The 13,877-nt window shown below is 40.5% G+C and overlaps 1 protein-coding gene across 1 annotated transcript; it reads left to right on the top strand.

The window, feature by feature from the left end:
* Nucleotides 1–127: 127 nt before the first annotated feature.
* LOC132004841 (cytochrome b-c1 complex subunit Rieske, mitochondrial) lies at nucleotides 128–9,158 on the top strand. The gene is made up of 2 exons (XM_059381420.1): nucleotides 128–400; nucleotides 5,220–9,158. Exons 1-2 carry the CDS (start codon nucleotides 187–189, stop codon nucleotides 5,828–5,830), a joined length of 825 nt encoding a protein of 274 aa, XP_059237403.1. The 5' UTR covers nucleotides 128–186; the 3' UTR covers nucleotides 5,831–9,158.
* The last annotated feature ends 4,719 nt before the right edge of the window (nucleotides 9,159–13,877 follow it).

Below are 13,877 nucleotides of genomic sequence, written 5' to 3' on the forward strand. Positions count from 1 at the left end.
TCCTCCTGCCCCGCCCCCAGCGAACGCTCGTAGCCCTGCCTCTGACGCTAGGCCGCTCCAGGCTCGGGCACCACTTGGGCCGGCGCGCTGACGTCACCGATGGCGCGCCTCCTGCGCTTCCTCGCGCCTGCGCCGCGGGCGGAAGGTCGTCCCTGTGACCGGCTGAGCGTTTGAGAAGTAGTCGCCATGTTGTCGGTGGCCGCCCGTTCGGGCCCATTCGCGCCGGTTCTATCGGCCACGTCCCGCGGGGTGGCGGGCGCGCTGCGGCCGCTGGTGCAGGCCTCGGTGCCCGCCACCCCGGAGCCTCCAGTGCTGGACGTGAAGCGGCCCTTCTTGTGCCGGGAGTCGCTGAGTGGCCAGGCCGCGAGCCGGCCTCTGGTCGCCTCCGTGGGCCTCAATGGTGAGCTGGGTTGAGGGGAGCGACCGGGGGCTGAGGGGACCCCCTTTTCTCTCTCCCTCTGGCCCTGAACCCAGAGCACAGCCGAGGAGGGCGGGGAAGTGGAGCGGAGCCCTGCTTGAGGGATTAAGTTGCCGGGCTGGGTCGACCTTGGGCAAGCGTCTGCGTCTCTCGGGCCTCTTCCCTCACCTGTGCGCGGACGCGGTTGGGTGAGCGATTTCAGGTGACCTCCGGCCCTGGCGTTGCGTGCCTTTGCGGGATTGTTTCCGTTGGCCGCCAGTCTGGGTAAACCCCAGGCTGATTTTGTCCTTCATAGGCTAAGTTCAAGAACTCCCAAGTCTGTCCCAGCAGAGTCTGACAGACTTCGTTGCTCACGGGTCGTTTTACTTTGGGCAGATTTCTAAACGTGTTGCCTTACCAGTGAAATGGGTGAATGATGATACCAGTTTCGTAGGTAATGTCGTGAGCTTCAGATGGAGAAATTCTACATAAGGGCATTAGTACATTTGGGGGGCACTTTATACATACTCAAAAAACAGGAACTGCTCTTAATATTTGGGACCTGGTCCCGCTCACCACCACCTGATCCGCTTAGTGCTCTTCTCTTTCACACCGCCGCCCCCCCCAACAAAAACAAGACAGTAACACAGGCCCTAAGGTCATTAATGGTGGAGCGTATTAGCCGTGTTTTTCGTTTGCGGGGCCAGTATTTTCACACTGTAATCCGTTTAGTCCTCAAGAAAAGCAACAGGCAGAGGCTCCGTTTTACAGATGAGAAAACAGACTGCAGGGGGTGGAGTGACTTGCGCAGGGATAGACAGTGTGTAAGTGATAGAAGATGGATTCGGAAGACTGAGTGAGCCGTCAACTCTCGCCCAAGCCTACTCTTAACCTTTGGTGCCTCGGCTTCCATTTCTTTTCTCACGCTCCAGCATGGACGTTCTGAAATGGCAACCGGTAGGCCAGCGTGTCTGGAGTCCGCCGACCTTCATGGTTTGAAAAGGAGGAGTTCTTGTGTGTCTTAAAGTGTTGGAATCTGGCAACCCTGAACTCTCGTTCCCCGTGGGAAAAGTCTAGTGTGCTGGGCACTGGCTGCCCTCTTAGTTGGTGCAAGGGCTCTTTCTGTTCTTCGCAGTCCTCACCAGACCTGCTTCCCAGTGTTCCCTTCCTGGCCTCACTGACAGTTGATTTGGCAAGTGCAGCTTGCCCTACAAACTAAGTTGCCCCCACTCTGTTTTTCCTCCATTCACCCTATTCTGTTGCCTGTAAAATAATGCACTCCGTTTTCCGCATTTCCAAGTCTTACCAGGCCAATCTCTGTTCAGCGTCGGGTCAATAAAAATCTTTTCATTTGCTGCGTCCTTTATGCTTTATGGTCCGTAACACTTTCCACTGTTGTGTTTCCTGGCGACTCCTCTGACCTTGTGCTTGAGGGCATAGAGAAAAATCTTAATTTTTCTATTTCCTACAGCCTCAGCTTTTGCATACAGTTAGTGCAGAATGTTTGTGGATGAATAAAAGTGGAATTTTTTGTTAGGGGCACCAGTGGGTTTTGGAGACATTGTTCAGGGCATGAACAGAGTACACTAGCCCATCCTTAGCCCATTCTTTGGACCTGGAGGTAAGAAACAGTAAGGGAGGGGAAAACTTCAATAGCAAAGGCAAAAAGCATCTGTGGAATTTGTCTACTGGCTAAATGGTTTCTTCTAAAACTTAGAGGTTTACCTGACCTTTCCAAGAACTGGTAAATAATACAGAACCATAAGGGAAACTTTTTCTGTGATCATATATTCAGTTACAAGCTTCAGTTCACATTAAAATCTCCTGTCTAGATAGTACTGAGGTTGTGGGGTGGGAGGGTGGATCAGGAGACGGTCCTTAAAGTGAGGAGGATTTCCAGGGCACATAACAGTTCACCTTAAGACAAAAAACAGAAACCTGTTTTGTTATAATCCCTGAAGTTTTCTGTTTCTAAAAGTATCGGATACTGCTCGAGTTTAGAACTAAATCTAGCATTTTTAGCATTTTTGCTGCTAAAGTCACACCTAATGCAATTAATGGGAACTATTTAGAGAGTAACTTTTACAGTATGGCAATTTAATTTTCCAAAGTGTTCATGGTGGTGTAGTACAATATAAGATGTAATCTGCTAGACAAAATGGGAGTAGACAAATGGATTTCTTCCATCATCAAAACTCCAGAAGAGAATGTCACGACCATTCTGTTTAATGTTCTTGTACATTTCCTTGCACGCTGTTACATGGGCAGAGGTTGTAGATACTGTTTTTAATGTAGAAGTATGAACTTTGGTTCCTTCATCTTTTAAGTATGGTACACATATTTCCTTTGTGATCCCAGATGATACTAAAGGAGAATAATTCACACTTGATCCCAGACCCCAGTCTACACTGATAGGTTAACCGTTAGGTAGAGGTAAAGTATATAATGTAATGTCATGCTGTGTAGTTGTAAATCTCAGGTAGTCAACTCTCCAAAAAATAATGGAATTGTCAAAAGTATCCTGGTCCCCTCCAAAAAATAATGGAATTGTCAAAAGTACGTAGAGTGATGTTGATAGTTTTTACCATTGTTTATGAATGTAGTTGGCCCTTGAACAACATGGGTTTGAACTGTGCAAGTCCACTTCTGTGTGGATTTATTTTTATATAAATATTGTACAGTACTGCAAATGTTACTTTATGATTTTCCTAATAACATTTTCTTTTCCCTAGGTTATTTTATGATAAGAATGCAGTATATATTATATGTAACATACAAAATATGTGTTAATTGACTGGTTAAGCTTCCAGGCAACATTAGTAGTTAAGTTTTGAGGAAGTCAAAAGATAACATATGTTTGATTGTATGTGGGGTCGGTGCCTCAAACCCTATTTGTTCCAGAGTGAGTTGTACTTAGGGCTTCCACTGTTACTGACCTTGAGAACCAAGAAAATATAATTAGGATGAGACAGCCTAGTAACCCACGTAGAATTGCAACTTATATGAAAATGCACTTTAAAAGTACATATTTCTTTTAGGGGCTCCTGGGTGGCTCAGTGGGTTTAACCTGTGCCTTTGGCTCAGGTTATAGTCTCAGGGTCCTGGGATCGAGTCCCATATCGGGCTCTGCTCAACAGGGAGCCTGCTTCCCTCTCTCTCTCTCTGTCTGCCTCTCTGCCTACTTGTGATCTCTCTCTCTCTCTCTCTCTCTCTCTCTGTCAAATAAATAAATAAAATCTTTAAAAAATAAAACAGAGGGGCGCCTGAGTGGCTCAGTGGGTTAAAGCTTCTGCCTTCGGCTCAGGTCATGATCTCAGGGTCCTGGGATCGAGCCCCACATCAGCGCTCTTCTCAGCAGGAAGCCTGCTTCTTTCTCCTTCTCTCTCTCTCTCTGCCTGCTTCTCTGCCTACTTGTGATCTGTCTGTCAAATAAATAAAATAAAATAAAAATAAAAGTACGTATTTCTTAGAAACAACACATTTTCTAAGTGTGGAATTTTTAGTGTCCCTTTTCTAAAAAGGAAACCTTGTGGCAAATTTCCTAAAATGCATATACAATTTGCACAGAGACTTGCTTCCTGTAACATACTTAAAAGTAATCCCAGTAAGTTCATTTTTTTATCAGATATTTTAAAATGGTATGAGACAAAAGGACATAATCTGTTTGGACTTTTTTTGACAAATAAAACTGGGGTGCCTGGGTTGCTCATTCGGTTAAGCTTCTGCCTTCAGCTCAGGTCAGGATCCCAGGACCCTGGTATGGAGCTTCCCCTTGGGCTCCCCACTCAGTGGGGAGTCTTTCTCCCTCTGCCCCTCTACCTGCTTGCGCATGCTCTCTCTCCTGCTTACTCAAAGAAACAAAATTTTAAAACAACAAAATGTTAATATCCAAAGTACTACATAAATAGCAATTATTTGTTTATTTAACATTCATTTGACACAAAGATCTGTCCTTTGGCTGCAGTGTAGCATTTCAGTTGAGAGACCCACAGCAGTGAGAAAGATAATACCTTTACTCTTACAGAATTTATTGCCCTTGACTGAAGAGTGGGATATGTGAAAATTTTGCTCTTTTATCCTGTACTAAATTGAAATACTTGGTTCTTTTGGAGATCTCATTTGATGGTTGCATATTTTGGTAAGGCTATTCTTTTCTGTCTATTACTGGCTTTACTTGAAGTTATAGTAATATGAATTTATACTCCAGAGTATAAAATAGAAACCTCTAAATTTTTGGCAACTAAAGTTATGCTGACAGTTCACAGATTGTTTATTATCTTGTAATAAGTATTTTATGTATTTTTAGCAGTCCTTTCAGAGAGTAGATAGGAATGTAAAGTTAGACATTTGGTTTAATAAGATGATCCCAAATCAACTTATTGGGTAGACTTGAGGAGTTTTAGGGTCCCTTGTAATCCAGAGAATGTGAGAGAGGTAGTTACCATAATTGTATGTTTTGACAGATTGAATTTTCAGGGATTTTAAAATACTGCTGTTTATAGTACTGTTTAACTTTTTAGATTTGATGGACTAAATTGTTAAGGAATTCTGAATCAGCAGTGTTCAATCAGGAGAAACTCAGTTTACACATATAATCTTGTGATTTCTTACCAGTATGATAGGTAGTGATTGACTTCATTTCTTTTTCAGTATTTTATATGCTGGCACTGCCAAGTTGACAATCTGAGATCAGTGAGTGCCATATTTCACATTTTTATAACTTGATTTTTGCTTACGAATTCACAAAGGTTATTTCCTGATGTATGTCCCTTTCACAGTATTCATCTAATTGTGTTTTTTTAATTTTCTGTTTATTTTGCAGCCCCTGCTTCCATTCGTTATTCCCACACAGACGTCAGAGTGCCTGACTTCTCTGACTATCGGCGCGCTGAAGTGTTAGATGGTACAAAGTCTTCAAAAGAGAGCAGTGAGGCTAGAAAAGGTTTCTCCTATTTGATAACCGCAACAACTAGTATAGGTGTTGCATATGCTGCCAAGAATGTCGTCTCGCAATTTGTTTCCAGCATGAGTGCTTCTGCTGATGTGTTGGCCATGTCGAAGATCGAAATCAAGCTATCTGATATTCCGGAAGGCAAGAACATGGCCTTCAAATGGAGAGGAAAACCGCTGTTTGTGCGCCATAGAACCAAGAAGGAAATTGAGCAGGAGGCTGCAGTTGAAGTGTCCCAGTTGAGGGACCCACAGCATGATTTAGATCGAGTAAAGAAACCTGAATGGGTTATCTTGATAGGGGTTTGCACTCATCTTGGTTGTGTACCCATTGCAAATGCAGGAGATTTTGGTGGTTATTACTGCCCTTGCCATGGGTCACACTATGATGCTTCTGGCAGGATCAGGAAGGGGCCTGCACCTCTCAACCTTGAAGTTCCCTCGTATGAGTTCACCGGTGATGACATGGTGGTTGTTGGTTAGAGACCTGGACTCAAGTGCTAGGCTCCTTTCCGGCTTGTCACCTAAGAAGACTTAAATAAGCAAGCCTTCTATACTTAAGTTGATTTGAAATATTTAAGAATTGCTAATAATGTATTTGCAAACATTAACGTGAAGTAAATTGAATTTAATGTTGAATGCTTTCAAGCGTTCACTTAATAAAGCCACTGTTAAACATTGTTAAGCTCAAAGACTTAAACAGTGCAGTTTCTTTGATAGTTAACTCTAATTAAAAATTACAGGCTGGTGTATAAGAAATTTGTGAAATCTGTAATCAGTGTTCTCCTTCATCTTCTTTCTTTGTGTCAGGGACACAGATTCTGCAGAGCTAATGGTTAGACTGAGGTACAACTAGCTGGTCATTTCTAAGTCGTGGAAGGTATTTATGACATCGGCAGAAATAGTATTCAGATTTCCCTCTTTCTTTTTTTTTGCACATGAGTCCTGGCTATGTGTGTCCTGCTCCATCTCTACCCCAGCATTGCCCCCACCCCGAGTCTGTATGGTGATATTGTATATGATTTGTGGGAAAGTTCTAAATGAGGTGTTAGCAACTCTGAGGGTTTAGCCCAAGTTCTAGGTAGCTGATTTCTTGCTTAAGTGACAGGTCAGGAAAATTTTATTTTTTCACTTATGGGAATAAGTTAGTAATTAGAATTATTCAGTTTTAAGAGGCAGTGGTGGGATATATCTGAGAAAAGCTTTCCAGAATGGGAGTGCTGCTTTTACTTCCTTCATCTGGTGTGAATATTCATGTTCCCATTGTTCCGCAATCCACCCTATCAAGAAGCAAAAGTATCTGACACTTCATACTGTGTTAGTGGGAAAATGATCCTGCTGGTTTTGTTTCTGCAGTGATTACATTTTGAGGTATTTCTTTGGATTTGCAGTTAATCAGTTTTCACTGTGAAATGAAGGTGGGCACAGAGAGGCATCAAAATCCACACCCTCTTCTTCCTTTCTGCTTTCTACCTTCAGTTACACAGGTGAAACAAGACACATTGGATACTCTCCCCAGTTCCTTTTGCCCTTTGTGGAGAATCACAGCTACTTTGATAAGTTTGCCGCATCTTTGTTGTTTTGTGGTGGGTCAGTAATACACCACTGGGCCCATCTTTGATCACATATGCATTTGTAAGAAAGTAAACTAGATTAAGTGGTTTGGTCTTCCCAAGGAACCGGCCATTCAGGGTTTCAGTCTTAAAAATGGTAGCTAAGCACATGGAAAAGAAAACGTCAAAGTTTTTATGCTTATGAGCAGATACTTGGTTCATCTGTACCACTCTAGAAAGAAAATTAGAAAGCAAAGTAAATGGGGCTTACAATAATAGTATTTCGTGTTCTGGTATTTAGGTAAAAATACAAGACAAAAGGTGCCAAACATTGCTGGTTTACTAAAAAGTAGTAAAATTACATCAGTATGTTTAAGCGATGGGTACACAATATCCATTGTTAACATTTCGAGCATCTCATAGGTAATATGGCCACCCCTGCCCCCATCATGAGGCTATGAGATGTTGGTAGGTATTTGTTGGGTATTCTGCTTGTTTATCATTGTGAAGATTTGTTTTTTCTTAGTATTTATGAAGAAGATCATCTTAAGACACTTTCTTATGCTACCTTCTCATGGTGCCAGTTGTCCACAACTTATTTTTTTAAACTATACCAGTATATTATAAACTGACAAAATTTGAAGTTGAATTAAGTTCCTGATTTTTTTAAAATGGCAGCAGGTGCTATTCATTACTTCCTCAGGATATGCTAATGTAGCAACTCCTATATATTTTTACATTCATAAAATTCTTACTTGGAAGAATTTATGGGATGCTAAATAAAAATTATCAACTTTTAATTTGAAGGTAACTTCTTAAGTCTGGAGTAGAGGCCTTAAGCATTAAGTGAATTATTAGACCCGTGGCAAATCTGAGTGACTGTGTTTTGGGTGTTGGTGGGGGGCTTGATTTTTTTTCCTGTAAGTTTAAAGGAATTTTGTTCCTTTGGGCATAACTGAAGCTGCTGAGCTTTTAATATATCCATGTGTGGATTGAATGAGTTGGGAGCATGGTATACTGGACTAGAATTGAGGGTTTTAATTCTGGTTTTGCCATTTCGTCTCCATTGAACCATGGCCCTGTTGTTTAAGCTCTGTTGGACCTTTTTTCCCCCATCTGTAAATTTGGGATGGTTTCTCAGAGTCCTTCTGACTTAGATTCTCTGAGCCCATTCAACTCCCTTGCCCCAGTAATTGGAATGGTTTTCTTAGATAAATGTTGTGTTTGCAGTATTTGGTACTCCAGTAAAGGCATCCAAACTCATAAAAGCATTTTCATCAACTGAACCAATCTTTTACAATAGTAGTGTTCCACCAGGGGTGGCATTTCTTCTCAGGGGGGGTGTTTGGCCGTTATATGATGTCACAATGATTGGAAGATCCTGCTGTTTTGGGGATGGCGAGATGGAGTGGGAACACAAAAATAGTTGTGAGAGGAGCACAGGTCCATAAGCTAGAAACTGTTGCCAAAAAACATCACTTTTTGAAGAGAAATGCTCATACCCTGTTATTACCCCCTCCCACCCTGAAGCGCTCCCTCCATCTTTTCATGTTTGAAACGCCAAAACAATTGCACGGTGACTGCCTGCCTGTGGAGGCCCAAAATAGGAAGTTTGCAGGTTCCTAGATATGTCACAGGTGTTCTGTGCAGGAATTGGATTTGGAGAGCTGCTTATGTCTTCTGTGATATTTTGAATAACGATGTTAAGCTTCAGTATCCCTTTGTTCACAAGTGACCAAGACAAGTAACATTTCTTCAGAGCAGACTTATATTTGATTATTTCAGTGAAACAAAATCCTAGATACTAGGGGGGAAAGACTTAAATTTGACCAGTTGGCATCCTGACATCAGCATTAGCATGTGCTTTTTTACTGGGAGTAAAGATTGGGACAGTCTTGAGTTTCCAATTTTATTATGCATTAAACAAGAGAGTGGTTATAGAAAATGACTTTTCCAAAAACCTTAGCATTGTCTGTAACTGTCACATATACTTTGGTCTTTCTGAGCATATCTTTGTAAAATCTGTCTGACTCAGTCTGAGTGTGGAGAGGACATTTGTCCTTACTTGATATATATGGTTTAGGATCAGAATGTCCTATTAGTACTCTGTTTCTTTGAAGAATGGGAATGAACTATTTGTCAGAAATCACTCTTCATTCCCACAGTGCTGAAATGGCATTTTCTATATTTTCATGTCATTTAAATACTGCCTTTTATATATTGACCCAAAATAAATGCACATGTTTTTCAGAATGATATTCCTGCCCCACTGTTCTAGCACACTCATTATCACCTATTGCTAATGGTTCCCCAGATTACCTCCTTGAGCTTCATACTCAGGTTTAGAACTTAAACTGGGCATCTGTGCACAGATGTTCATTAAAATCTTAAAATGTCCAAAAGGAAGGGAAATCATCTCTTTCCCATAAGCATCTTTGTCACTGGAGTTGGTGACCTTCCCATCTACCCAGTAATCTACCTCACAATAAAAACCTGTAGTCCCCTCTGGCTCCTTTTCCATTACCCCTTCCTCCTGGGTCCAACTTCCCAAACACTGTTAATTGTACCTACTTCATAAAACAGGTCCATTACTGTCTGCAGTTTGAAACATTCTAATTGGGGCAAACTTTGAACACTGACTCCTAGTCACTATGCTAAGTGTACTTTTGTGTACAATCTCAATCAATCCTCAGAAAATCCTGTTAGCTGGGTAATGTTGCTATTCCTAGTTTACAAGTAGAGAAACTGAAGCCCATATAAGTGCCTTGTCCATAATTATACAGGGGTAAGTAAAGATTTATTTGTTTGAGAGAGAGAGCCTGAACATTGTGGGGAGGGGCAGAGGGAGAGGGAAAGATAATCTCAAGCAGACTCCCAGCTGAGGGCAGAGCCCAGTGTGAGGCTCTATCTCAAGACCATGAGATTATAACCTGAACTGAAATCAAGAGCTGGACACTTAACCACTAGCCACCCAGATGCCCCACTTGAAGATTATTTAGATGTGGTATTCTGCACCTGAATTACATTCACTTTTCTAGCAAGCTTCCCCAAAATAACCAGGACATATCCATTTAGCTATCTATGTTTTCCTTTATTTTGAAGTTCACTCTCCTGGTCTGTCTCCTTACCACTAGACTGAGGGGCCTGGGGACCATGGCAAATCCTTAGCCATGGAGTTGACTGCTGAAGGGGGGGTGAGTTTCTGAGTGGCATTGTTTGAAAGAAAAGATTTCCAGATACTTTGTACAACATCTTTAAAAATTGAAAAATCATGTAATGTCTGTGAATCTAGTTTTTCTAGGACTTTAGGTCTGAGGAGAAATGAACTAATATTGCAGGGTATTTTGGATTTAAGTTTACACTCCTCCCAGAAGAAAAATTTTCAAAGGAATTCAAAAGGAATAAATAATTCATTTTTTTAAAAAAACTGAATTATTTTACTTTTTCCCATTTGTTCATAATGAACATTATTCTCTCCGAGTAAGATTTCAGTGTGAAAAGGTCCGTCCTTTAGTATCTTATTCCCAGCACTAAAATGCAATGGACATCATGTCATTACTTACACCATTTTATCTCTCTTACTTTCTACCCTAGAATTTAGGAAGGGAACATTTTGCTTAGAGAGGAAAAATACTATCAAGTAGGTGAATTAATTTTTTTCAGAGGTAGGAAGGGTGGAGGATTATTTTCTCTCTCTCTCTCTCTCTTTTTTTTTTTTTTTTTTTTAAATACTCAGCACTACTTACTGGAAGTTAAAAATGTCCTAAGCATAGTACTGCCCGGAATGTGAGATTAAAATGGTTTCTCCTCTAGGTACTTAAAGGACACCTAAATACACCACAATAGAAAGACTTTTCAAGTGTTTGCCTATGTGAATGCTTATAAAAAGATTGTTATAGATCTTAGATCGCTGGTCAGTGGTACAAGATGAAAAATTTTTTGAAGGGCTTCAGCAGTATCTTCGCAATAGCTTCAGCATAATGATCAACATAAGATTGGTCTATCAGTGAACTAAAAATCCCAGATTTAATAAACTACATTTTATACTTCACAGCTATTAATACTAAACTTGGGCCAATTTGAGTGCAAAAGCTTACAGTCATCTAGCTTTTGAAATCCTTATCTGATTAGAATATTTGCAAAGGTAAGAAATGAGAGTGCATTAGTAATAGTTTTTCATACAATTTTAAAAGGGCAAACAAAACCTTGACTCCTTAATTGAAGGGGAAAGAAAGCTAATACATTTCACATAATTGTCTGGTTTAAGATGATTATCTGAAATTTGCCAATTGCTTTTATCTGTTCATGGCTAAAACTTCAACTAATGCCTCTTCCTTTATCTGAGGGAATACTTGCTTTTTTAGCTCCCCCCCACAATACAAACTCTTCCGTGGCCCTTTTTTTGGCCCTTTGGATAAACAGAGCATTCTGAGGGCACCAGCTGACCTCAGTAAATGAAAATCAGGTTAGGGATTGTATTCCCCTTAGTCAAGATTATCTATTAGACCCTTTTAAACATAAGTCTCAAATGAGATAAAGGGTATGGAAGGCATTATAAACTGGAAAGCAAAATACAAAAGCTCAAAACGTTATTTAGTGGACTATACCAGTGAGACCATACATGACATTTAGAGTATGTTTAGGTATGCAGAAAGACAATTTCAAGGTGGAGGTATGATCCTATTCAGACTGATTTATCAGTTGAGGATAGGTATTAATCCTATATTCTCATAATGCCTTGGTCCCAGAAATTCAGATTTACACGTGCACCTGGTTTTGATGCTAATAGCAAAGCTGAACTCCTCCATAGTAATGGTTCACATTGTAGGACCCTCTTCCCCTGCCAGGTTTTAACTAAAAGACTATTACTAATTGAATCCAAAAGCTAGTTCTCTGAAATGAACAAGAAGGTAGATAGAGCTTTCGTAAGCTTGATAAAAAGATACGAGACAAAGCAAAAAAAATATATGAGAAGAGAACGAGCCATTATAACTTGATGGGAGATATTAAATAGTAATAAAGAAATATAGCAACTCTATGCAGCAAAATTATAAAGCTCAGGGGATGCAGATGATTTATTAGCAGAATATAAAATGCCAAAATTTACTCAAGAAGTAGAAAACTTAAATATACCAATTAACGTAGATCAAATCAAGTATAAAAAGTTAATGTGACTAGTTGGCTTTGTGTTCTATATGACACTTTAAAGAAAAGACAATTCCATTGCTGTTTAAACTATTCTAGAACAAATCTCCAATCTTACTATGCATATAGTTTACTTGGGGATCTTGTGTCTGATGCATATCCTAATTCCATAGGCCTGGGTTTTGGCTTGAGATTTTGCAATTCTAGCAAGTTTCAGGAAATCCAGTTGATGTCCATGCTGCTAACCCATGAAGCATACTTTGGGTTAACAAAATGCTATGCCATGGGGCTGTAGGGTAAAGGTAGGATATGGAAGCTCTACAATTCATCTTATGAATTCAACAAAGTTAATATTAAAACTAGACATTAAATACACAAAAATAGCAAATCAGTATCACTTACTGAATAAATAAAAAATTTTAAATAAAATGCTGGTAAAAGAAATCTAAGCTCTCTGTTTCTCCCTGTTGGATAGACGGCTACATCATTCTTGAGTTGATGGTAAAGGTTGGAGTGAATGGATTTGGCTATATCGGGTACCTGGTTACCAAGGCTATTTTTTCATTCTGGCAAAATGGATATTGTTGCCCACAATGACCCCTTTGTTGATCTCAACTGCATGGTCTATAAGTTCCAGTATAATTCCACCCATGACAAGGTCAATAGCACAATGGGAAGCTGATCATCAAGGAAAAGCCCATGTCCATCTTCCAGGGTTGGGATCTCATTGCTGAACATGATGTTCATGGCTGGGGCTAACATGAAGGGCAGAGCCAAAAGGGTAATCATTTCACCTCTGTCCCTTTCGTAAATGCCCCTAATTTTGTGATGCACATGAACTTTAAGTATGACAACTCCCTTAAGATTGTCACCACTGCCTCCTGAACTGCCAGAATATCATTCCCGTTTCTTCTGGTGCTGCCAAGGTTGTGGACAAGGTCATCCCTGAGCTGAATGGGAAGCTTACCTGACATGGCCTTTCGTGTGCCCACCTCCAATGTGTTGGTTGTGGATCTGACCTACCATTTAGAAAAAGCTGTCAAATATGACATCAAGAAGGTGGTGAAGCAGGCCTCAGAGGGACCCCTAAGGGCATCCTAGGCTGCAATGAGGACTAGGTTGTCTCCTGTGAATTTAACAGTGACATCCACTCTTCCACCTTCAATATGGGGACTTGCAATGCCCTCGGTGACTGCTTTGTCAAGCTTATTTCCTGGTATGACAATTAATTTGACTACAGCAACAGGACTTTGTGAAAAATAAGTAAAGTATAGGATTTATGAAAAAAAAAAAGCCTAAATCAAGAATTAAGCAGGGGTTCCTGGGTGATTCAGTCATTAAGCATCTGCCTTCAGCTCAGGTCATGACCCCAGGGTCTGGGATCTGGCTACCTGCTGGGCGGGAAGCCTGCTACTCCCTCTCCCACTCCCACTGCTTCTGCTCCCTCTCTTGCTGTGTGTGTGTCTCTCTCTCTGTCTCAAATAATTAAATAAAATCTTGAAAAAAAAAAAAACACCTAAGTAAATGGAAAGAACATACTCTTAATAGAATAACCTAGTTTCATTAAAAAAGCTCTCCAAATTAGCATGTATCTAGGATCTCTATGGTGGTTTTTGTTTGATTGTTTGCATGTTTTCTTTGTTTTATTTAGGATAAAATGGACATGAAATTTATATAGATTAAAAAAAATATCCAAGAAGATCCAAGAAAAGTATGAAAACGTAGAATGAATATTTGTTTTAGAAACAAGAACCTGCTATACAATCATTGTAGTTAAGTTCATATGACATTGGCATGGAAACAGACATGTTAGTGGAACAAAATAGACTATC

Source organism: Mustela nigripes, chromosome 17 (assembly GCF_022355385.1).
Source record: "Mustela nigripes isolate SB6536 chromosome 17, MUSNIG.SB6536, whole genome shotgun sequence".
Lineage (NCBI taxonomy): Eukaryota > Metazoa > Chordata > Mammalia > Carnivora > Mustelidae > Mustela > Mustela nigripes.

Bases quoted from the DNA above. Each gene is read 5' to 3' on its own strand.
- LOC132004841 (XM_059381420.1), top strand. From the start codon at position 187: ATGTTGTCGGTGGCCGCCCGTTCGGGCCCATTCGCGCCGGTTCTATCG. The intron at 401-5,219 runs GTGAGCTGGGTT...TTTATTTTGCAG, and splicing joins CGCCTCCGTGGGCCTCAATG to CCCCTGCTTCCATTCGTTAT.